The 23,333-nt window shown below is 36.6% G+C and overlaps 1 protein-coding gene across 5 annotated transcripts in view; it reads left to right on the top strand.

Annotated features, from left to right (window-relative positions):
• The window catches only part of HDAC9 (histone deacetylase 9), a 682,621-nt gene that overhangs the window by 339,663 nt on the left and 319,625 nt on the right, over positions 1 to 23,333 (top strand). For 3 of the 5 annotated variants that reach the window (XM_064487519.1, XM_064487518.1, XM_064487520.1), the window contains 2 exons: positions 13,212 to 13,327; positions 22,998 to 23,120. In XM_064487519.1, coding sequence (XP_064343589.1) covers positions 13,212 to 13,327; positions 22,998 to 23,120 — 239 coding nt within the window. Of the gene's footprint in view, positions 1 to 7,934; positions 8,067 to 13,211; positions 13,328 to 22,994; positions 23,121 to 23,333 lie in introns of all 5 variants that reach the window. The other 2 variants (XM_064487516.1, XM_064487517.1) reach the window with 2 other exon arrangements.

Raw genomic sequence — 23,333 nt, 5'->3', positions numbered from 1 at the left:
ACTAGACATGTTCCCAGTCCTCATGGAACTTGCAACCTTGGTTCTCAATATTGTTATTCAATAGCTTTTAAGTAAATTTAATTAAATGGAACCAAATGAATAGAAAGTTTTAATTCTAACTATAAAAAGTGATGAAATATTTCATCACTTATAATTTGTTTCTGTCCAGAATCACATTGCTTGATTAAAGTATCTTATCTGTTAAAAATAATTTGTACTTTAAATGTCATTAAAAATTTTTAAAAAGTAGTTATTTCTTCCTCTATCCTAGTATTAAACACAAAACCAAAAACCCAGCATTGAGTAGCGGTTTGTGTACTCACTCAGTGAACGTTTTCTAAGCGCTGACTAAGCCAGCGGAGCACGAGGTACTGTGGAGAAAGCCTGTGAGGAAAGGGAAGAAGGAGCAGGGTTCAGCACAGAGCCGTACTGTCGGATTGAGGAAACGCAGAGCCCTGTTCTGGCCTTTAGAGCTCTAGGGGCAGCTTTTCAGTGCCTGCTCTGGCTCACGAGATGGAGCATCCACGGATCCTGAGGGAAAATGCCCACCCAGAACAACCACCCTTCCATTCTAGGCCAAACTCCTGTTACCCAGGACCTCCCTGTTGTTTCCTTGTGCTGCTTTGAGCTGCTTCCCAGGACTCTGTAATACACTTTGCCCTATATGTCCATTGATTTTTTTTTCTGATCAAAAGAAAGTTATTGTCATTATTGTTTGCATATGTAAGGATCTTAAGAATTAAATTCCTGTTTACACTGAGGGGAAAGAAATACTCATACTTGTACACATAGATTCACAATGATGTGTGCCACTGTGTTGTCTTTGAAAGCAACACATTGTAGATCACGTAAACACCCAATGTTAGCAAATGTTTAAATAAAATACTGTATATTCACATGTAAACATGACTAAATAATATATGGTATATCCACATAACATATTTTTAAAAGAATATATAATTGCTTAGAAAAAGATTCATGATAGATTTTTAAAAGAAAAATCATAAATGTGATCATTTTAAGGAATACATAATTACTGAGAAAAGACATGTAATACATTATTAAGTGAGCAAACAGGATGCAATCATAAATATATGATTCTCATTTTCAAATACTTTTGTAAATACAAAACAAAAGAAGCATTTTAGCAGGGTATATTCAGTTTGTCACATTTCTAAAAATTTCAAACATGTATAATCAGAAGAAAGCAATAAATTTTACTATAAAGTAAACACTTTTCAGAAGACCGCACGGTAAATTGAGTAACATTTACCAGTGTGATTTTTGAAAAAGAGTAATTCTCTTTGAACAAATAGACATATTTGGTATGTTCTCAATAAAAGGATGGATAGATGCCTACATTAGTATTTTTGAATCAAAAAGAATAGTATTATAATTTCTCTAGGAAATTGCATTTATATATTACCATAAATGTGGCTAGTTATTAGAAGCTAAAATTTCCCAATAAATGATTTTTTAAAAGGTTTTATGTATGAATTACATATCATTAAATGGTCATAATTCAAAACAGACTGGAAATTTTGCTCCTCAATATTAAAATGTATAAAATTTTACTCATAACATTAAAGATCCATGTTGTCCAAGCCCCCCAAAAATCATATTATTCTGAATACAGTAATTTTGAAAATACATAGCCTTTTTCTAATTATGAAATTTTTGAATTAGAGTAACATGTATCTTTAGATCAACTGGATTAGAGAATTTATGTGTGTCCCCAAAGTGTCTTTTAATTGTAATGATTATTTGATTGAACAGCTCACAAATGACGTGGAATACTGTAGTACTAGTGTAAAAGTGAGAAGTGACTTGTGGAGGAACTATTCCAGGAAACCTAATCTTCAGGAAGGACATTCAGTATAGAGTGAATGCATGATTGCTTATACATGCTTGGTGCCAAGTGACCTAACACCAAGTGTTTGGATATGGCAGCTCCAAGGTAGCCTTGTGGGTGGGAGATAGCAGGAGAAGTCCAGGAGAGAGAAAGACTGAGTGGGTAATCTGACACATGTGTATAACAGCAGAGAAGAATAGACAGTGCCAGAGAAGGGGTCTGAGGCTAGTGATGGGGGCCTGAGTTTCACCTCTGATTATAGTTGTAAACGTGCACTGCAGATGGTACTGTGGAATATCCCAAATATTCATTAATATAAAGACACACTTATTAATCTCATACTTAATTTTGGTAGATCAATAATGATCTTAGTAATATTATTTATTAGCCATTACTCAATGGAAGCATCTTCCTTTTTTCCCTTAAGATCATTTCTACTTCTTTATACCACAATATGGGATTATTGAATTTTTGTCTAAATTATTGGTGTAAAGAATATTCACAAGTTAAGATTAAAAGGGAACAGAGGGAAAATGCACACAGTAAGTAATCATTCTTAGTAAATGGTGATGTGTTTAAGACATAGAGTAAATAGAGCAGAAATTATAAGCAGTCAAGTAAAAAAAAAAGTGAGGAAAATATGGAAAGTCAGTTATTAACCAAAAGTTATTTTAAATATACTGAGTGAATGAACAGGAAAGGACTATAGTTATTTTTGTTGTTGTAGGTAACACTGTCCTACACAAAACCACTTATAGCCTCTATCCCCCTACTTTTTAAATTTTATTTGTTTTGTTTTATTTTAATATAAGTTCCTTAGTCTTATATGTGGACAGAACTGAACATTTATTTATTCAGTCTATCCAACAGCTTTTTTAATGATATCCAGCCAGTTGAGCTTGGAACTTGGTTCTTCCCCTTTCGTTTTCCACCATGGTATATGGGAGGCATTGCTACTGCTCTATAATAGATGACAAAATGACTCATGGAGATCACAAAACCCACCCAAGATTGCTAGGTGTTAGTATCTGAAAAAGTTAGTATTGAAATCTGAGTCTGGTCTCTGTGTCAGAGACCTGTTTGCTTCTAGAAAAGATAGTTTTTGTGTTTATATGTGTGTACATGTGCAAAAATGACACACTCACGTACACTTCCAACACACCAATCTCTTAGTGAAATGACAAGTCTGGGCCTTGTCACTTACTGTGCCTTGGAATCCTAATTTTTAAACCTGAGCTTCTGCTACATAACTTTACACATTTCTTTCCCATTTTTTATTTTCACACCCTCTGACACCTCAGTTCATTCTGCACCGTAGATCAGCATGAGAAGAAAGATTTCAAATACATTTAGCTCATGAGGCATTCTTCACATGTGTTCTGTTTCCTTTGTTCATTTTTTTAAATGGAAAGAGAAAAAGAGTTTAGTTCTGTCCTCTTTAGTATTATTTTAATTTAAATAACGATAAACAGTTTTCCAGGCAATGTTTTCATCTCAGCAGACAAATGCATTCAGATGGACACACATCACTAGAAGCTTGCCTTCTGTTTTTGCGATTAATTGAGATGTAGAGAGTGATGGGTGTGGGGTAAAAATAGAAAGGCAATTAGTGCAACTAGGCATGAAATACATTCAAATACAAGCAGAATGTCTCCCTAGTTAGTGATCTCTTTCTGGGCTCTTGAGGGTTTTAATCCCATTAGTTAAGTCACTGGAATGGAAGTCTTCAGCCTTTGGGGAGACCATAGCATTAAAAATGGAATTAACTCTTAACTGCAAACTGAGTCAGCACAATAGGTCATTAGTTCTACTGCTTGGGTATATATCATGCTGAGCTTTGGTGTGTGGGTTTCTGAAATGTTAGGAGTGAATTTACAAAGCATTGCAAGGACTAAATGATGGTTATCTATCATTCCAATCTTCGCCTTCACCACTGAGATACTAATATCTCTGGTGACTCAAAATCAGAATTGAAATACAAATGAAAGTTTTTGCTAAAACCAATGGATTTGGACCTTTACTTAGAAAAGTTGTATATTTTGTCTTTTGAGGAAATAAACACATGCTTCACTTTATAGAATATCAGTCATTCCTAGTTTTACAAAGCTTTGTCCTCAATTGATAAAGATGAAAATATCACAGTGCCTCAGATATTATCCTACCCCAAGTTGAAAATTTTTCTTCACATCTTCGTAAACAATAGAAATTGACTAGCTTTGATTTGAATATTTTAAAATAAATTTCTAAGTATAAAATGTTGAAATATTTAATATTTAAGTTATCTGCAGCAGTCCCTGATTTCTGGTAGTCTTTCCTTTCTTCCCTTACTCTCCTACATCCTCTGATAATCTCTCCAACAGATATTGTTATCTCCTTTGATCATCCAATGTAGTACAGTTATTAACAACTGCCATCTACTGATTGATTACCACAAAGTTTTTCACAATTGGCAATATTGACATTTGGGTCCAGATAACTCTCTATTGTGAGGAGCTGTCCTGTGCATTGTAGGATGTTTAGCAGCATCCCTGACCTCTACCCCCTAGATTCCAGTAACAACTCCCCATGTTGACAATTAGAATATCTCCAGACATTGCCAAATGTTCCCTTGGTGTCAGAATCTTTCCTGTTTGAGAACCCACTGATTTATCTTCTACTAGGTATTATTTCATTTGAGTCTAGAATAATTTTGCAAAATATGTAGGACTGTGTTAATCAGAATCTTGGTAGAAAACAGAGCCTACATAGAATGGGTCATACACTGTTTAGGAAGAGACTACTTACAGCTGCTTATGGACACTGAGGCACCCAGAAAATAGCAACAGCAAGAAGCCGTTCCCACCCCTAGGGCTGAAGAAGCAAGGAGAGAAAATAATGCCCCTGGAGTGCTGGGAAGACTGAAATGTGAAGCAGAGACCTTTACAGGGAGATGAAATCAGGGGGAGAAAAGGTTCTACCCAGTGATGCAGCACTGTACCAGAGAGAGCATAGAATCCCGGGTCTCTAACTCCTTCATTCTTTGGTCACTAGACAGTTCTACCCGTAATTTGAGCCCAAATGAAATCCAACCCACAAAGGACTAGAGAGCTTCAACCCCAGGATTCAGTCCCATGAGTTCAGAGAAAGAAGGAAAGTGGAATCTGTTGGGGCACAAGGAGAAAAACAAAACAAAAACGGGGGGAACCCATCTCCACTTTAACATGAGAAACTGAGATTTAAAGATACAAAATAATTAATCCAAATCCAAATCCCTAATGAGGGAAGCAGGCATTTAAAGCACATCTATTTCACTCCATGCACTACAAAGGCATTTTCCTAGCTGATTTGCATGAATGAGCTGACTGATAGTAGCTGATAGATGCAAAACCAGAACCCAGTTCTCATTCCTATTCTGATGTTCACTATTTTTATGTTGACCGTGGAAAGAAATTTAAGAGCTATATATGCAGCCCATTCTCAAATAGACATGCGTAGGAATGAAAGCTATCTGCCAACCTGAAAAGTCTTTTTTTTCTGACAAGCTTATGGAATTTTAGGTTTCATATAGAATGTTTAAATGGCATATGCTGTTTTTGCAAGCTGTTGGCACATTTTTGTCTTGATTGCAGAAACTCGGTCCCAGCTGGTGCAATGTGTCAGGAGAAGGAGGAGGACTGGACTGAGAATAGGAGATTTGGGGCCCAGTCCTGGCTCTGTCATTCCTAGCTGTGTACCCCCCCAGCAGTAGTAGCAATAGTAAAAATTCTGTAAACCTTGTCTTCCCTTTTGCATATACCTGGATCTTCATAGTTATTCTCAGGTATCTAGTCCAGTGGCCACAATTCAGTGAGATGAGGAAGGAGTTAGATTTTCATGTTTCACAAATGAAGAGTCAGGCTCAGAAAGCACTGAAGTCTCACTGGAAATTTCATACCTGGGAAGTGGTGCCTTGTGGACCCAACTCCACATATTCCTGCTGAAAGCACAGTGCCTGTTGCATTCCACCTTTCCAAGTGAGCAATCAATCCGTTGATTTACTCCCTCCAGAGAGCCTGTCTGTAGCATTGAATCCACTAGGCTTCATAAAGTCTTGTCTAGATCAAAGTCTGAGAATCTGTGATTTTTGTCTTAGGATGATAAGCAAGGTGACAGCAGATACCAGTATATTTAGCACATAGGGATTCCTCATTTTTTCCTATCTGGGTTATAGATGGAATATATTTATTAGGCTAAACCTTTTCAAAGACAAAAATTGGTGTTCTTAAAGGCATTTTAAAATAAACATATATGGGGGTGGAATCTAGGTAAATTAATACAATTCCATTTTTTTCCCTTTAATCATGGGTGAGTTGGATGCTAGTAATTCAGAGTCAGCCCTCTCTACTAAGATAAAATGGGTTGACACTCTTGAAAAGTCTGCCAAGAACCTTAATTCTTCCTGCAGAGGTTTCCCTTCTTTGCCTCAGGGTGGAAGGCCCAGGAAGTGAGACATTTCAGGCCTCTAGTCACTGAGCTTCTTGTACGCAGTCCTGATCTCTGCCCACCCCTCCTACCCATTTTCCACTTCTATGAAATTTTCAGGCCCCCATTTAAAAAAATGTTTTCAGTTTATTCAGGCATAAAATCAGGTATACAACACACAAAAAATTAACTTGTTTTATTTCACCTGGCCAGTTCCAAGAAAATCTAGGGTTCTCAGTCCAAGGTAGAGCTAAAGAGAAGGGAAAAAGAAAACAAAGAAGAAACTAAAGTATAGGTATTTAAAGTCAAAAACAAACAAATATACGATTATAAATTCTAGTTTTGATACCCTCTGTAGTCTGGAAGAATTATAAAATTCCTTCACCAAGAAAGTATTTTAACTGATCCAAAATTCTAGCCACACTGTAACATTGTATCCAATGTAGATAATTAACAATGCTTTGGAAAAGCAATTTCATCATTGTTTTGGTGTTCTTACATAAGGAAAAGAGATGGAGCAGTATTTTCAGTATTTAGAAGGTTAAAGTTGAACTAGGTTACCTGGGTACAGATCCTGGCTTCAACCCTTTTTACCTTTGTGACTTTGGGCAAGTTACTTACCCTCTCTGTTTTTTGGTTTCCTCAATGATATAATCAAGGTATAAATAGAATCTATTCCACATGGATTTTTTTCTGGCCTAAAAACTTAAACTGACAAAGTGTTTAGGACAATAGTGGAACATAATAATCACTATTTAAATGTTACTTGTCATCAGAAACATCCTTCTCATCATCATCATCATCACCACCACCACCATCACCGTCATCAATTTCCAAGACAGACTCAATCCAGTGTTTCCATTCTTCTGATGTGTAATCACTTAAAAACCTAATAAATAATGACCAATTCTAGAGCATCACTATTTAGGATAATTTAACCAAATAGTAACATAGGTATTAATAATGTACATTTATATTTTTGTAGCATATAACCTAACCCAGAACTTTAATTCTAAGACTTGGCCACCCTTCCTTTCTAATTAATTGTACACTCATTGTATAGAAAGTTTTATTCATAGCAATTCTACTTGATTTTGTGTTATTTTACCAAGTGCATTTTCCCAGGATTTCAGGTTAAAAACTACTGACAAAGAAATATTTCAGGAGTCAGAACTAGACATAAATTATGTGCTGCAGAGGTGTCTTCTTATTACCAGAAGTCAGGCAAGAATCTCTAAAATCACATTAGGGTACTGTTTTTGTGGTTATTGAGTTTCACCCTGGAGAGAATTAAAAGGACTGACAATGAAGTATAATAAATCTTACTCAGACCCAAACATACTTAGTCATTTAACTTCCCATTAACAATCCCAATTCTGCTAGATAAAATAGGGAGAAAACATACTTCTGCTCCCTTTTCTCTTTACATTTAGAGAAGTAGAAAAGCACTTCACACATTTCATAAAAGTAATTATGACCTTTGTCTGTTTAATTAATTTATAGTCAATGCCTTATTTACATGCTTGGGTTTTTAATTTGAGAAGAGAAGGGACCAAGAAAAGGGTGAGCCCTTTTTTACACACAGAAGCAGCTGGCTCTCCATTTTTTAATTTTTACCTATTTTCTTTGTCTCAATCCCCAGCCTCTGAGCCCAACTTGAAGGTGCGGTCCAGGTTAAAACAGAAAGTGGCAGAGAGGAGAAGCAGCCCCTTACTCAGGCGGAAGGATGGAAATGTTGTCACTTCATTCAAGAAGCGAATGTTTGAGGTGACAGGTAATTGAGGAGTGGGCAGACACACACTAAAAACTGCTGCTGGTAGGAATGAAAAAAATTAGTTTAGAATAAATATACCTGTTGTGTATTAAAAGCTATTTTAAGGAGAAAGTTCTTGAAAGGGAATTATATTGGAAACTCACAAGTAGTTCGGTCAACCTTGCCATGCGTTTACCAACTGTGTTAAACAGGAAATGAATGAAAAACAGGACTGTGTGTCAACCCGGGCAGAACTAGGGAATGCCAAAGCTCACCTTCATCTTTTCAGAAACAGGCAGTCCATTTTGGGAATGCCAACCAGGAGAATATAACTTTTAATGAAATTTGATCAGAAATGAGCAGAGGGAGGTCCAAAAAGAACATTTCCCCCATACTCAGACATGAATGTACAAAATACATCTGGGAAAATTAAACCACGTGGAGCAGCAAAACCTTGACTTTTCAACAAATTTACAGAACTCATAAATGACTTTATGTGTTTACAAGTGAACTGGGACTTATGGCAGAAGGGGGATATATTGCCTTTTATGAAGGGAAAGAAACTGTCATTTTCACTAGTCTCAAATGGAAGAGTTCTTATTTTTTTAGCTGCCTGGTTAGTGGTAGGGTGAACAGGTTAGGAAATTCAACCTGATGTCTTACAAAGCCCTCTAGTCCCATTTGTACCTGGTCTGAAATTAGAGAAGACCTGGGGATACAAGAACTAAAAAGCTAGCCAAAATAATAACACTGACTACTGTTCATTGGGTACCTACTTAGAGCTGTGCATTGTATCTGGTCATTTCCTTTGGTTGCATCAGTAAAGAGAAGGAAATCTACAACCATTTTCCCCCATTCCCGAGGAAAATTCTGCTTCCACCAGTGTAGTCAGTTGGTATTATTTCTCCAGCTTCAGATCTTATTCTTAGCAGGTTTTTAAAAATTATTTGTTTTCTTTATCTTCTTTGATCACGATAGTGTCTAGTTTAGGGAGACAGTATGGAGAAGATTGTGGAAGTAGAGGTGAAAAAGTACAGAATACTAATGAGACTTGGTAGTTTGACAGGCTCTTCAGGGGAAAAAATGTTTAGTCTCCTATTCAGTCCTGATGGAGTAATATGTTTATCTGAGGAAAAATGTTAGTGGGAAAATTTTCTCTTGAGGGATAAGAAATATTAAATACACAAATAAATAAATATTTTACTAGAGTTTATTTTCCAGTATCAAATATGATTACTAATTTAGACCAATTGAATTATAAATTTAGAGTTACAGACTTTTCAAGAAACTTATTTGTATATCAGAAAGTAAAAATATGAAGTAAGTTTTCATAATAGAGGTCCTTGATGGGAGTGGGGAGTTGGGGAGGGAATCTGTTTTAATGAATGTAAAAAACAATGAATGTACCAATTGACTAACCAGATATAGTTGATTTTCCCAATTGGAGAGAATAGGTTCTCTCATAACAGAAAAACTTGAAGAAAGTAGAAAAACATGCATTACTTTTTTGTTTCTTTATTTAGAATCTTATTACCTAAGGTCATATTTCTTTATTCTAATGTTCTTTTTTATTTTCCTATTAATGTTTTTTCCTTAATCATAACTTTTTTCCCACAGTCACTTTTTCTTTCTTCAGTGGAAATTTAGCTCGATACTTATCCAAGCAATTATTAATTCTCATTAATAAGGGTTATGATTTGCTAGAGTTCTACTCTGGATTCTTTATTTGTGAAATATCGTAATTTTCTCTTTCTAATTTTGTGAGGTAATAACTCCCCTTCTATCTAAGGAAATAATGTGCATTCAGAAAGACCTGTGCATTTATTAGACACACATTTCTACTCAGTGAGCTGGGACTTGTGGATGCTTTGGTAGATATTTTTAACTGATATGTTGCAATTAATCTAAATGTCTCTGGAGGATCTGAACTGGTGGACAGACAGCTTTCTTCGCCTGTATCCTTCCCTTTTCTCCACCAAGTTTCATGTAATTAGGGTGAGCTTTATTTGAATCTTAACACCGATTACTTTTGCTGTCCAGTCAGAGAGCACCATAGCATCGTCCAGTTCAACTGCTCTTGCTTTTCTTTTCTTACGTCTCTCTACCTTTCCTGTTTCAGAGGTTCCAGTGTTTGCTTTTTCCAAACCTCTCTCCTCCCAATAGTTGACATGGGAACCCCTTGTCACCTTCCTCTTTCAAATGCAAGAGTTTTCTGCCCCTCTCCCCAGAAAAGCCACATTATTTTAAAATTCTAAGTCTTGGCACATCCCTGTGCCCGCAGTGTCTTCTCCTCCACTCTCGCTTCACTGCCCCCACTTCATGAACTACTTTTCTTCAAGCCCCAGTGGCAATATTATTTCTTCTCTGAGGTTTTCTCTGGGTTCCCAGAAAATCAGTTGTTACCTCCCCTCTCAGACCCTACCCAGTGTGATGTAGAATCCTGTTAAAGGATTTGTTGTCTTGAATTCTAGTGCTTATCATAGTGATTTCTACATAAAGAAATACTTCTGTATGAATATTACATAAAATAATATAAAGAACATAATTTTAAATTGATAAGACAGAATGTTTAAAAAATAGTTTTTGTTTTTATTTTTTTAAGCTAGGATATGGAAATGGGACATTAATGAGAGATCGGTGTGCAGTCACAGATGAAAGACAAGAGTTAGGAGTCCAGGGGGAAATAATTCCTGAAGGATTTTTTTAATGTGCATTTTCTTTGTTAAAAAAAAATAAACAAGAAAGAGGCAAAAATAAAAAGTAGATTAATCAAAACGTAAGCAAGATACATAGACCAAAAGGTGGTAAGCAAGATGTGTTTAAGAATGTTACTGAATCAACCAGTAACTTGATGAAATTCCACAGTAAGTAGGTGGCAGAATTAGAATTCTGTCGCCAGTCTCACATTCTTTCCATTGGTACTGCATTTCTGAGTAGAGAAATATCAAAAAAGGAAGGGTAAACTACAGTAGCCTGCAAATTGGGAGCTCCCGTGCATGGGAATAGATGGTGTGTGAGCCAAGCTTTGAGCCTAGAGGTGGGATTGGGCATGCAATGAAGTAGGTGGAGGAAAAAGAGGACAGAAAGGCATGAGGTGGGAAAGTGGCACATACGGAGAGTGGGTGACTTAAATTGGACCGAGTGCAGAGTTCAGAAAGGGCAATAGTAGGAAATAATGTTAGGCTCCATTTTGGAGCAGAGGGACATGGTGAAAGTTGTCCCACTGTGATCCATCTGGCAAAAGTTTAAGGAAAGTTTGGGAAGACTACTGTAGCAATTCAGAAATATTAGGAGACTTTTGCTATAGTTCATAAGAGAATAAGGAGGGCTGAGGGATTAAACTGAAATGATTGTAGTCAGAAGTAGATGAGAAATAAAGTAAAGAAGAAAACAAAATGACCTAGTAACCAATTAGATTTGGAGTTAGAAAGGGAGTGAGAATGACTCAGAGGGTAGTGATAAACAGAGATAAACAGGTCACATTTAATATTAAAATACATTGAATTTGATACACATGTAAACAGTTGGAATATGTCCAGCCTTCCAAAGGGATTCAAGCAATAACTTATGAGAAGTAAAGACAAGAAATATAACTTTCATGGAAGTATTCTGCTTAAAAATGATAGTTGATATCATAATTTTGAGTGATTTTGACAACAGAACTAAAAAAGGGATAAAGCCACAAATTTAGGTGATTATCTACAATTTAAGAATTGGTTGAAGGAGGAGAAGCCAGAGAGATGGAAAAACAGACATGGAGGTGGAGAATTTTATTGGAAAGGATGAGGAGAATGAGAACTGTTTTGTCAAAAGCCTTCAAATTTGGGGGAGTGTGAGAGAACAGTTGCAGTCCACAGTGAGCAAGCTAGATTGCTAGGTTCTGAAGGAACGAATAGACATTGTAAAAGCAAGTTATTAGCTTGCTTTCAGACTAGAGAGACAAGCCAGTGGAGAAGGAGGGCCTGGAGATTCAAATTACTTGATGGAGCAACGTCCTAAAGCAGTTGGGGTCATGGTTGAGAGTAAATGTGCTAGCATTGTAGAGGGGAATGGAAGAGAAATACTTTAACTTTGAAATGGGAAAGGAGAGTGTGGATAACAAAATCATGAGGGAGCAAGAAAAATCACTGATGGAAAACATACCAGAACTTGTCAGTCTTTGAGAAGCATGAGACAGGAACATTTGTGCAGAACTGAGTAGACAAGGTGTAAGGATGCCCCTAGAAGAATGTTGAAGTGAATGACCTACGGAAGGTGATAAGGAATCGATTAGAGCTCAAGAGAGAATTTGCCAAGGCTTGTAACATGACCTCTCAGCTGTATTTCTGGGAACTAAAAGCTTATATTTTGTTAATTAGGTATTTTAGAAAGTGCATTAATTTGTAAGTTGAAAGGTGTGTGAATGTTACGTCTGAAGATGACAGGGATGATCTATATTGCTGTTATCTAACTTGCTAAAATGAGTTTCTTGTTGTATTGGTGTTTAAAATTTAACAAACTAAATTTAGGCAACTTCCTACCTTCTAGAAAATAAATTGAGTAGAGTTAAGATTAGATGATGCTATACAAGACCATTCAAACTTTATATTGTATTTTGTTCATGCAACTTTGACTGAGATGTGCTTTAACAGAGTATAGCCTAAGTAGATTAAATAAAGAGCAGTTTATAACACAGCCTGTAAGCAATTTTCCCACACACAACAGGAGTGACTCCAGGCCTCCTATGGTGAAGGCATGTTTTTATGAACTATGCAAGCCCATTTTCTCTATTTCTGTTATTTTTTATGGTAGCTCAAGAGCAAGTAAGAGAGGAATACCTTCTTTATTTTCTTTCCTAATCAAAAGCTTCCACAATCCTCTCTAACTGGAAATCTCTACTTCTCTAGAAATTATTGACTAGTATGTTATAGTTTTAGCAGTGAAAGCAAAGGGAGAAAATTAGTATGAAAATTCAGGAATGTTCCAAAGATTTTCCCGGTTTCTTGGTTTTGTTTTTGGTTTTGGGGGGGAGGTGTTTTGTTTTGTTTTGTTTTTTAGTGAGATGGGGCTTGTCATTCATGTAGGGGAAACAAACCAATGTCTGCTGCTGTATATTAATCACTTAGAATGTAACTACAGTTTGTATGTTTCTCATGAGTGTATTTGTATTTCACAATGTTTTTTCAGAATCCTCAGTCAGTAGCAGTTCGCCTGGGTCTGGTCCCAGTTCACCAAACAACGGGCCAACTGGAAATGTTACTGAAAATGAGACTCCCGTTTTGCCACCTACTCCTCATGCTGAGGTAAGGCTCTTATTATCTTGATTCTTTAAAAAATTAAGTCCTTGATGAGCCCCCTGAAACGAAGTGGTATTTCAGAATTGAAGTTGAAAGACACCTGTTCTTAGTTATTTTTCTTATAGATTTGTAATGTGTGGAATTGAGTAAACTTGATCATGGTTTGGAAATACTGAAATGTAATCCTCAAAAAAAAAAAACCACTCTTAGAGATACTGAATATACACAGCCCAGCAGTTGTGCAACTCAGAAGTCTTGCTTGGTTCTTGGTTTTTGTTATTCTGATGGAAGGAGACCCATTAGTAAGTAAAAAACCTTCATGCAGACCTCTCAGAAGAACAGCCCAGAAAGGCAGGTTTTATATATTTGACTTGAAGAGAAATGAAAAATAGTTGGAGTATCATATTCAAGGAACACAGAACTCCACTAAGCAAACATTTGTTGAGGACCTACTATACGCCAGTCATTTTGCCTGACAGTGGGGCTATAAAGATAAGTAAGACATGAACTCTATCCTTGGAAAACGAAATATTAAAGGAATTTGGTCTGAAATAACACATGATTTTTTTTTCTGATTGTGTGCAGTCAACTTTACTAACATTTGTTTCTCAGCATGTGATTTATTGAAACCAGTGATAGAGGGATAGAGGAAAGTAAACTTGGGCATCAGTAAGAATTTGTCCAAGTAGTTTCTGCATGAGGCTAAGCAAAGGCAGCAGTCTGGAAACAGCCACTCTTATGGGATCTGCTGTTTTGAAGTCACCATCAATTAATAGACATTCTTAAGGTTTATTTTCTGTCATTATAACACCTCCTTACCATGCACTGCTCTGAGCAGGGAACGCTGGTGCAGTAACTTCTCATGTATAACTGACATGCTTATTCCCTTGTATTTTATAGTTATGATACTTCAGGGCTGAAAGGGACTGATCAAATAAATGTCTGATTCTTGACTCATCTGTATAGCTTTCCTGTTATATGGTTGTGAAACTTCCACTGGAACACTCTTAATTAAAGGGGACTCACTTCACTGTCTCCTGAGACAACCTAGTTCATTTTAGACAGTTAGCTTAACTGATAGAAATGTCTTCTGTACATTATGCCAAAATCTGTGTTTATGATTTCATACACATATGCTTATAACAGATTATTTATAAATTATAAAATTATCAGGCCAAAATATAATTGAAAACAGAAATTCAGAGCTTATCCCAATAAAGGAAAGGACTAAAGCCAGTGAAGTCACTTTTGCTCTGAGGACGTTTGTGTACTTGAGTCGTGAGTTTTGGATTTCAGGGCCTCACGTAACTCAGGAGAGAGGAGGCAAAGCCCTGTACTGACCAAAGAGGCTAATCTAATAGGAGAGCATCCAGACAATAAGCCAGGATGCCAAAGACCAGTATCTGTGCTACACTGGTGAGTCCCTCATTCCCCAGAGGTGTCCTGATGCAGACCAGGGCAGGGCCAGACTCTCCCTGAGAAGTGATCAAAAACTAGTTCTTGTGTAAAGTTGTAGCCCAGATTTATGTAACGTCAAACTCTTAATTTGGTTTAAAGTGCCCCAGATTTGGAGTGTCCTGGATATCTGGAAAAGCAAATGTAAATCCTTTCTAAAGGAATATACATACATTCATTCAGGATTTAAAAATTTTCCCTCAGTTTTCCAAGGAAAATGAGCAGAATAGATAGATGGTTATGATCATCTTTCAGCTATTTGAAGAATAACAATTCAAGCCTCTACATTATCTCCAGTCCTCCATCTCTTTCCTGTTTCTTACCATTCTGGTGTCCCTCTTTCTCTTTTTCATTTTTCTTTCTGAAACATGATACCAGATGGAATAAATACTTCACATATATCTGTGGCCATAGATGTAAGTGGAATTCTTGAACAATTGGTTATAGGTATTGTATTTCTGTTAGTGCAATTATATTTCAGTATCAGTCAGTTATTTGCAAACTTTTAATCAATTTCCAAAAAAAAGAACAACTTGGTCACAAATACTTCTAAAAACTTTACATTTCCGTTTCCTCTCAGTTTGAAGAATGTGATTCAGTAGCAGAAACGCTTAAGGATCTGGGTTCTAAATAGGTTCTGGATGAATTCTGAATCCTTGGAAAACGAAAACAACACACTAAACTACATTTATTCAACAGCATTTATGATTGTTAGAAATGCATTGTTAGTGCAAAAAGGTGCAGAAGATCACTTACAGCTTGATAGTATTTTTTTAAGTTCAGAAACATCAGTGTAATATTTTGTTCAGAAAAACATATGTAGTAAAAGTATATTTTAAAAATGCAAGGGAGTGATGAACACAAAATTTAGCACGGTGTTTACCTCTCAGGAGGTAGGAAGGGGATGGGGGACATGGTTTGTTGTTAGAGAGGAAGATATATTTATATATCCCTTCATTATAAATACAAATTTATGCATACAGTACCTAGTACAACATAAAGAAACAACCAAGAAATAAATATATATACGAGACTGGAAATAAATAGAAAAAAGTGAGATTTTTCTCCTTACTTCAGGTTTTTTAAAAAACCTGTTAAATAATTGCACATCCCAGATTGTGTGACCTTGTCTTTAAATTTCAAAATATACACAGTGGAGAATGTAAATAAAAGAATTTGCTTATATTATTTAATCTGTTTTACTCCTAAAACCTTTTCTGAAAAATATCTGTTTAGATGCCCCAGCTTTTCAGCTAATTGTTGAACATATTCTGTCTCTACAAACCTTTCCTTCCACCCCCACTAGTAGGGAAAAAAAAAAAAAAAACAGAAGGAAATGTGATTTAATGGAGTTTGAAAGAGTAGAGGTATTTCTTCAGGTCAGTGACAGGACATTCACCTCCAAAGCTGGAAAGACTAGTTCAAAAGCAAGCTGTGACTTACCTCATAATGAATTAATTGTGTGCCTGAACTATGATCCAAAAGGCCAGGTGGGCAGACCTTTATGCACTGATGGGTAGCCCCTCCGTGGCCCAGAACAAAAAATTCCACCCTGATGGCTAACATGTGGTTTTTTGCTGCGTTGCATTTACAGAGGTCTGCAGCATAATTCATCCTGGAGAGGTGAGGAGACAGCAGAATTCAGACTGAAACCGTCAGCAAATTAATATCCTAGCTTTGTAACACCAAATACTTCCACCTAAACTAGAGAAAAGAGGAAAAACAATTTTTTCAGCCAGTTCTTGATTAATGATTATTTTAAGTTAGTATGATTTTTATAGACATCTTCTAAGATTAATAAAAGCATATAATTTAATATCCACAGAAATATTTGGAGGGTTTGAAAAATTTATATCATTACACTTTCAAAAACTAAATTAGTTGCATACTTTACCATTTACAAAGTAGGCTTATTTTGTTTGATGCTTAAGCATCAAAGTTTTGCAAAGTAGGTGAGTTTTCATTTTATAATAGTATAACAGTGTACATTTGAACCAGCTCTATTCTGTGACCTGGAAGTAGAAAAGTATGTCACCTAATTCTTTCAGATCCCATGTAAATGAATGGGATTCTACTCCCTTTTCTGCTTAGGAAATAGGAAAGTAAGGTGGATCTTAAGGCTTAGGCAGAAAGAAAATTTTCTCTCATATAATTCATGTGTTCTACATCGTTTAGATAAAGGTTAAGACAGAACAGGAGGAGAATTTGCTCTTAAGTCCAGGCTGAGGAAACAGCACAGTGAATTCCAATGTATGGGTCTTCCATTCAGAAGGCTCCCCGGGAACCCGGCTCTAAAGCCAGCTGCTTTGTCATCATTGGTTAAGTCCCTGAGCTTGCCCTGAACCTCAGATTCCTTATCCAGAGTAAGGTAGTAATACCTACCCCAACAGCTTTGTTGTAGGGAATCAATGTTCGGAAGGCAGGTGGTAAATTGTGAAGTGGGAAGGAAGTTCATTTTTTTGTTGTTGTTATCAATACTGACTTCTAGTAGGGAAAACTCATTAGTATGTTTGTCTTTAAGCCAGCAAATCTCATATGAGAGTGAGTCTCCATCTGCTCTGACCAACTTCTGTTCCATTTCTTCTATTTCTTACATATGCTCAGTCCTGAACTCAGATTGCTGGAGCTACTTGCTTTACGTAAACTTGGTTGGGGAGCTGAAACCTCAGGAGTTTCTATTTCCAACTCCAGTCAGAGATGTCTTTACCTATCTAGTTACTTTATTGTTAATACTGTGGGCCTGTGGGTTCAAATACTTTTCCATGAATATCAACACCATTATTTTAGATTTGGCAGATTTATTTGATAGCTATTTTAACAGTAGCCAAGAAGCTGGTTTATTTCTAGTTGAACATTAGTGGCTGGCTCTGCTATGCTGTTTTTTTTAAATAATTTTTTTCCAGCAGATACAAATGATTTTAAAAATGGATTCTAATAATAAGGTTAAGTACTCTAAAATCATCTGAAATGTCTCTTGTTTTGCCCCGATCTCACATGACTCATCTGCCTATTGTTTCATAATAGTTGTTGTGACATTTGCTGTAAATGTTATGCTCCTTTCTGAGTGGGTGTAGAGCTCTGGTTTTAGATGACTGCAAATAAGACATTCCTCCCCTCAACCCCCAAGGGAAAGGAGGTTGCTATGACAAAAGAATCCTTTACTAGGAATAACATGAGTCAATATTGTAAACCAAGACCTTTAATAAAACATCAGTGACTTCTAAATGCAAAGGAAGCCCCCTCAAACAATAATTTTTTTTTGTCTCCGGACCATTTTATAGTAATACATTCTTTGGTGTCCAGTAAAAATGAAAACTTAGAGATTTTTACTGCCTACAAAAATTACGCAGCACACGGAGATTTTAATTTTCCATCAGCTGTCTGAAAGAAGAGTAGAAAATAAATACTAACTTGAAAAATACTAAGAAAGCCATTGGCAAACATTAAATGATGGGGGGGGGTTGTTTGTTTGTTTGTTTTTAACATGGTTCATCTTTTTATTTGAATAGCCTAGATTTGGGGATTTGGAACCTTTTAAAGCCAGAGTAGATTGAGGCTCAGATGCCACCCTAATAATGGAGCAGGTATTACCTATTAGATCTAGTCAGATGTGCACCAGTCTTAGGCTGAAGGATCTGATGTCCAGGGAAGGGAGGCATCTGCCCAGAATCACAGGGCAGTGAGTAGTGGTAGAGCTCAATGCAGGATGCTTGGGCCACACTCCTTTACACCAGTCCAGACTGCTGCTCACCAAAGCCTTGTGGATACTTACATTCTTTTTCTGATGCTCATGCATGTTGTAGGTAATTTTGAACATGCAGTAACTTGAATATTCTAAATTCTCTTTTTCTATGAGTGTCTTAAAAAGTGAGAGATTCCATATTAGTATTCTGTCAAGGGTCACCTGACTTGACTTCTTTGTCTTAAGATTAAGAAAGCTATTCTGCTCCCTCCCTCCCTTTCTTCCTTCCTTGGTATCTCCTGTCCCCACTTCCCTTTTCCTTCCCTCCACAGGCAGTCATTTTCTCCTGTAGTTTTCTTTGCACAGGTTCTTAACATCACATACAGATTTTTTGCTTTGTGCTCATGAATTTTAATAGATGTAAGTGGTGTGACGTTAATCAATCTCATTCCATTCTTACTTTTATCAGTAAGCATTGTTTTTAGAGCTAGTCGTGCCGTAATGGATGCATATACCTAATAGTATGCTTTTAATCCCCACAGTAATCCATGGCGGGCACTGCTCCATTTTACCTACCCATTCTCCAGGCCATTCCCCAGTTGGATGCCCCAGTGGCCTCCAGTTCTCAGCCACCACTAAAAAATGCTTCCGTATATATCCACATTCATCACCCTTGAGCTTAATGAGAAAATTTCTTGAAGAATCAATTCCCACAGAAGAATCTCTGGGTCATGGTGTATAGTGCTGAATTGTTCACCAGAATTGCTGTAGTAGCCTATAGTCCCACCAATAATGTGTGATGATTTTTACTTTTCTAAATTCCTATAACATTTAACATTGTCTTTTGTTCTCATTTTTGCCAGTATCCATTTTGTTAAGAGATTTTGAATTTTTTGATTGAAATTAATTTCTTCATTTCAGTGGCTAAATAAATAGCTCTGTTGAGAGACATATAATTTTTTAGTTTGTGTATTTTATTCATCTTAATTTCAAATAGTGTCCACAAGATAGAGTTCCAATTGCCATGATGGTAAGAAAACTAATTAAAATTTGAAGGTCATGATTAAAAAATAGGTAGGCCTCCCCTGCCCCAGCACTCGGCTCAGTCATATTTTTTTCCCAACATCATGCTTTTTCTGGTGAAAATGCTAGTTACTCATCAAAGCCTAGTTTAAAATTGACAACCTGTTCTATGCCATTGAAGTGTTTTAACCCTATTCTGATTATAGTAATTATTTTAGGTCATTAGCATTAGTTCTCTGCTTTTCTGTGCACCTGAGTAGCATGTGAACTTTTGTGGTGTAGGGCATCTTTGTGTACCTCAATACTGCCTCGCTAATCTAATTTAATTGTTATTCATTTAATTGTTTCATGAATGCTAAGTGATAGCCATTTGTACATTTCATACTTCCGTTTTATCTAACTGTAGCAGTAGTTTCTAGTTCTGAAAACCTTTTAGATTAGAACCATCTTCTCCATGTTCTAAGATGTGAAATGTTGGCATTTTAGCACAGCAGTGATTTAAGGGCTGGATCCATTTCAAAACTACTTCCTGGAAAAATCCTGGCCTTGCCTGGAAATACTTGTGAGTTCACAGCAATGCTAAGGTGGGGTAACCCTCCAGCCTTGCAAGAATACTGGCCACGATCCTGCATTGTCTCTGAGATGGTCCCTCTCACCACTGTTCACCCGGCTTTCAAGTGTGTCTGCACTCTTAGCAGTGTACAATACAGCTCCACTTTCTTATTAAGAAACATCAATCTGGGACAGATAGACTGCTCTTATCAAAAAGTCAAATTAAAAGAACAATATAGTATGATGAAAGTTATATTTAAAGAAAATAACTGGAGGAAAACATTTTTTCAGGTCTGTTGAGTCATTGGCAATTTTCTCCATTGGAATTTATGTCAATGCTGTGCTTGTTTCCTTATCTGTAAATTGAAGGAAATAAACTAAGTAACGTCCAAGACTCTGAAGTTCTGTGGCATGAGATGTATCAGTCAGTCTCTGTGGGAAGAACCAGCTATACCTAGTGAGCTTGGGGGACTCCGCTCTTTCCTTCCTTCCTCAGAAATTATCTCCATGACTTGAAGATCCTCATGTCTATAGAGTCGCTGGGGCATTTGCTTTTTTCTTGTGCCAGGCCTGCTGGCTCTGGGCTGTACACTTTTATTCTTTTCCATAAGTCTCAGGGCCTGACTTTGCTTCCTCTTCTTCTCTCGAGCTTCCCCTTCTCCATGCTTTTTTATGGTCGCCTCGTCCTTCAGCCGTGGCTGCAGAGTGGTGTGTAGCTTCTGCAGCAGTACCTGACAACAAACCATACAGCCTCGGCTGATTTCAAAGTTCTGTTGCTGGTCCCACAGGGAACCAGAATGGGGGAAATCGTGCAGTTTCTTCACCCAGGATGAGCACAGTGGTTGCTGGAGGGCGCCTGTGGAGAAAGGTACACCTCTAAAACCTCTCCAGCATGGGGCTTGGCACGTGGTAGGTGCTGAAATGCAGCCACTCAGTGCTGAGAGGAAACTACAGGGGAAAATCCAATAGTAAGAGTGTTCCCACATCCCTTCACTTCAGTCAGAGCCCGTGTGAGCAGCAAGTTTGTGCTGCCAGGATCACACCTGAGAAGACACATTTTTCCCGCTTTGAGATAAGTTTGCTTCCTATGATGAGGTAGGAGGATATTGCACAAGTTCTGTCTGGAAAACGAAGATGATCTATTTTGTGAGGTTGTGGTAACTTTTGGTGTCATTCCCCCAGTGCACGTCAAGACTCAGTGCTATGAGAAGCGGATATAACCTTGGATGCATATTGGGCATGATTTAAAGTGCTCATTTTTCCACGTTCATTTCTGTTCCATGAATACAGATAAACACATAGAATACCCTTCGATTATAAATTACTGCTTGCTGCCAGTCAGCTAGTTAAAATATTTTTACTTCCTCATACATTCTTTTTGTTCTCGTTCAGGTATATATTCTACACTTAGAATTTATAATAAAATGTATTACTGTAAGTAAAATAGCTTGTCTTTTTTAATTAGGGCAAGTATGCAACTGTTGTTGATAGCTCCTAAAGTAAAATTGCAATCTCACACATGGTGATGATAAACTCTTTTCCAAAAATCTTCATGGGTTTTAGACAACTTGAATTATTTGGTAAAGGGTTGCAGATAAACTCAATGTAATGTTGAAAGTTTCCACGTACTTCTTGCTTTTCATGCACAACTATCTGACTTTTTCTTTTGAGAAAAAACAAACTCTGAGTTAGTTTGGAATTCCAAGTTGCAGTGAGAAAAGTCCACCTTTAGCCTTCTGCTCTTATTATGTTAAGGCTACGACTCATCTCCAAACAAACGTATGACTGAGGTGATGTTTTGGAATAACATCCTGTGTTTTGGTGGCGCATCACTCTTCAGTGACATTCTGAGGTCGCATTGTATTAGCACATGATATTTTCCCCAGTTAATTGATATCCCAGGTTTGTCCAGGGGAAAATCTACAGCTCCCCCAAACATACTTGACAAGTTATTATATTTACTTTAGTCAAAGCCCGTGTGTGCAATATCCCTCTTGGAGGTGGTCTATTATTGGAGTCCCATATGCTTTTTGTTTGGGAAGAAAGCAGTCACTGTGTCATACTGTTACATGGAGTATTCTTTTTCAGGGATGTTGTTCCCTTGGGGACCATATCAGGCCAGAGTTCCTTAGTCTAATAAGACCTTTGTAACTCTTATTGTATAAGAGTTCTGGGAGGGAAGCAAGAGTTAAACAGAAAATGTAATTCAAGCAACCATATTAGGCCACATGTGGGAAAACATGACTCTTAGTATTGGTTTAAAAAAAAGTATTTGTTGTATAGAGGACTGTAATGCCAAAATGTTCAAGGTATTTCAGTGTAAATGAAGGCTATTGTGGCACAGGGAACTCAGAACATTTTAACATTTACTTTGGTTTCTGAATACAAATGATCTAAAAAACACCACACAGAGATGTCTATAAATAAATCGTATGTTAAAAAAAAAAGACAGGATTAATTATTGTTGAAGTCCTATATGGTGATATTTAATCTAAAACTTTCTTGTGTGAGTTTTCCCATCAGCAAAATGATGTTTAATCCATATGAAGAGAATGACTATAGTACATTATGTACATATTCATTAGTCAGTAATGCAAAAAACTATGTATCCTCATAAGAATTACCCAGTTTACTGTTGTACTTTACTAATTAATGACAGACACACTGATTATATTCCATAAAAATAGAATTTTAAAAATGAATTTTGCAAAATGAGCATAGAAGCTCTTTCTTCAGATATTATAATTATATCTGATAAAGAAAATTTTAATTTTAAATTGCTACATACAACTTTTAGATATAGAAGTCATAAAATGCTTATAAATTTTTAATTAAAATTCTTAAATGTTTTAACAGATTACAGTAATATAAACCTATTTTCTGAAATATAAATATTACAGTAAAAATTGGGATATTGTAATATTTTGAGACACTTCTTTCACTTTTTTTTTTTTTTTTTAGCAGAAAATGGTTTCCCAGCAACGCATTCTAATTCACGAAGATTCCATGAACCTGCTAAGTCTTTATACCTCTCCCTCTTTGCCCAACATTACCTTGGGACTTCCAGCAGTGCCAGCCCAGCTCAATGTAAGTCATTCCACTGCAACAGCCCAAAGCAGCTTAAAGGATGTTTTCCATAGGGGAACTCTCATTCATTTGTTGTATACTTAGACTTGAGAGAAACTTGGTAGAGTCTACTTCTTCACTGTTTGCTGAGTTGTTCAAAGATGTTCAATTTAATATCACATTAAAGAATTATACTGGGTCACCTAATCCATAAAATTAGTAACTAACATTTGT

The sequence above is a fragment of the Camelus dromedarius genome, chromosome 7 (assembly GCF_036321535.1).
Source record: "Camelus dromedarius isolate mCamDro1 chromosome 7, mCamDro1.pat, whole genome shotgun sequence".
Lineage (NCBI taxonomy): Eukaryota > Metazoa > Chordata > Mammalia > Artiodactyla > Camelidae > Camelus > Camelus dromedarius.
The sequence above is the reverse complement of the archived record's forward strand: the minus strand, read 5'-3'. Positions and strand labels throughout refer to the sequence as shown.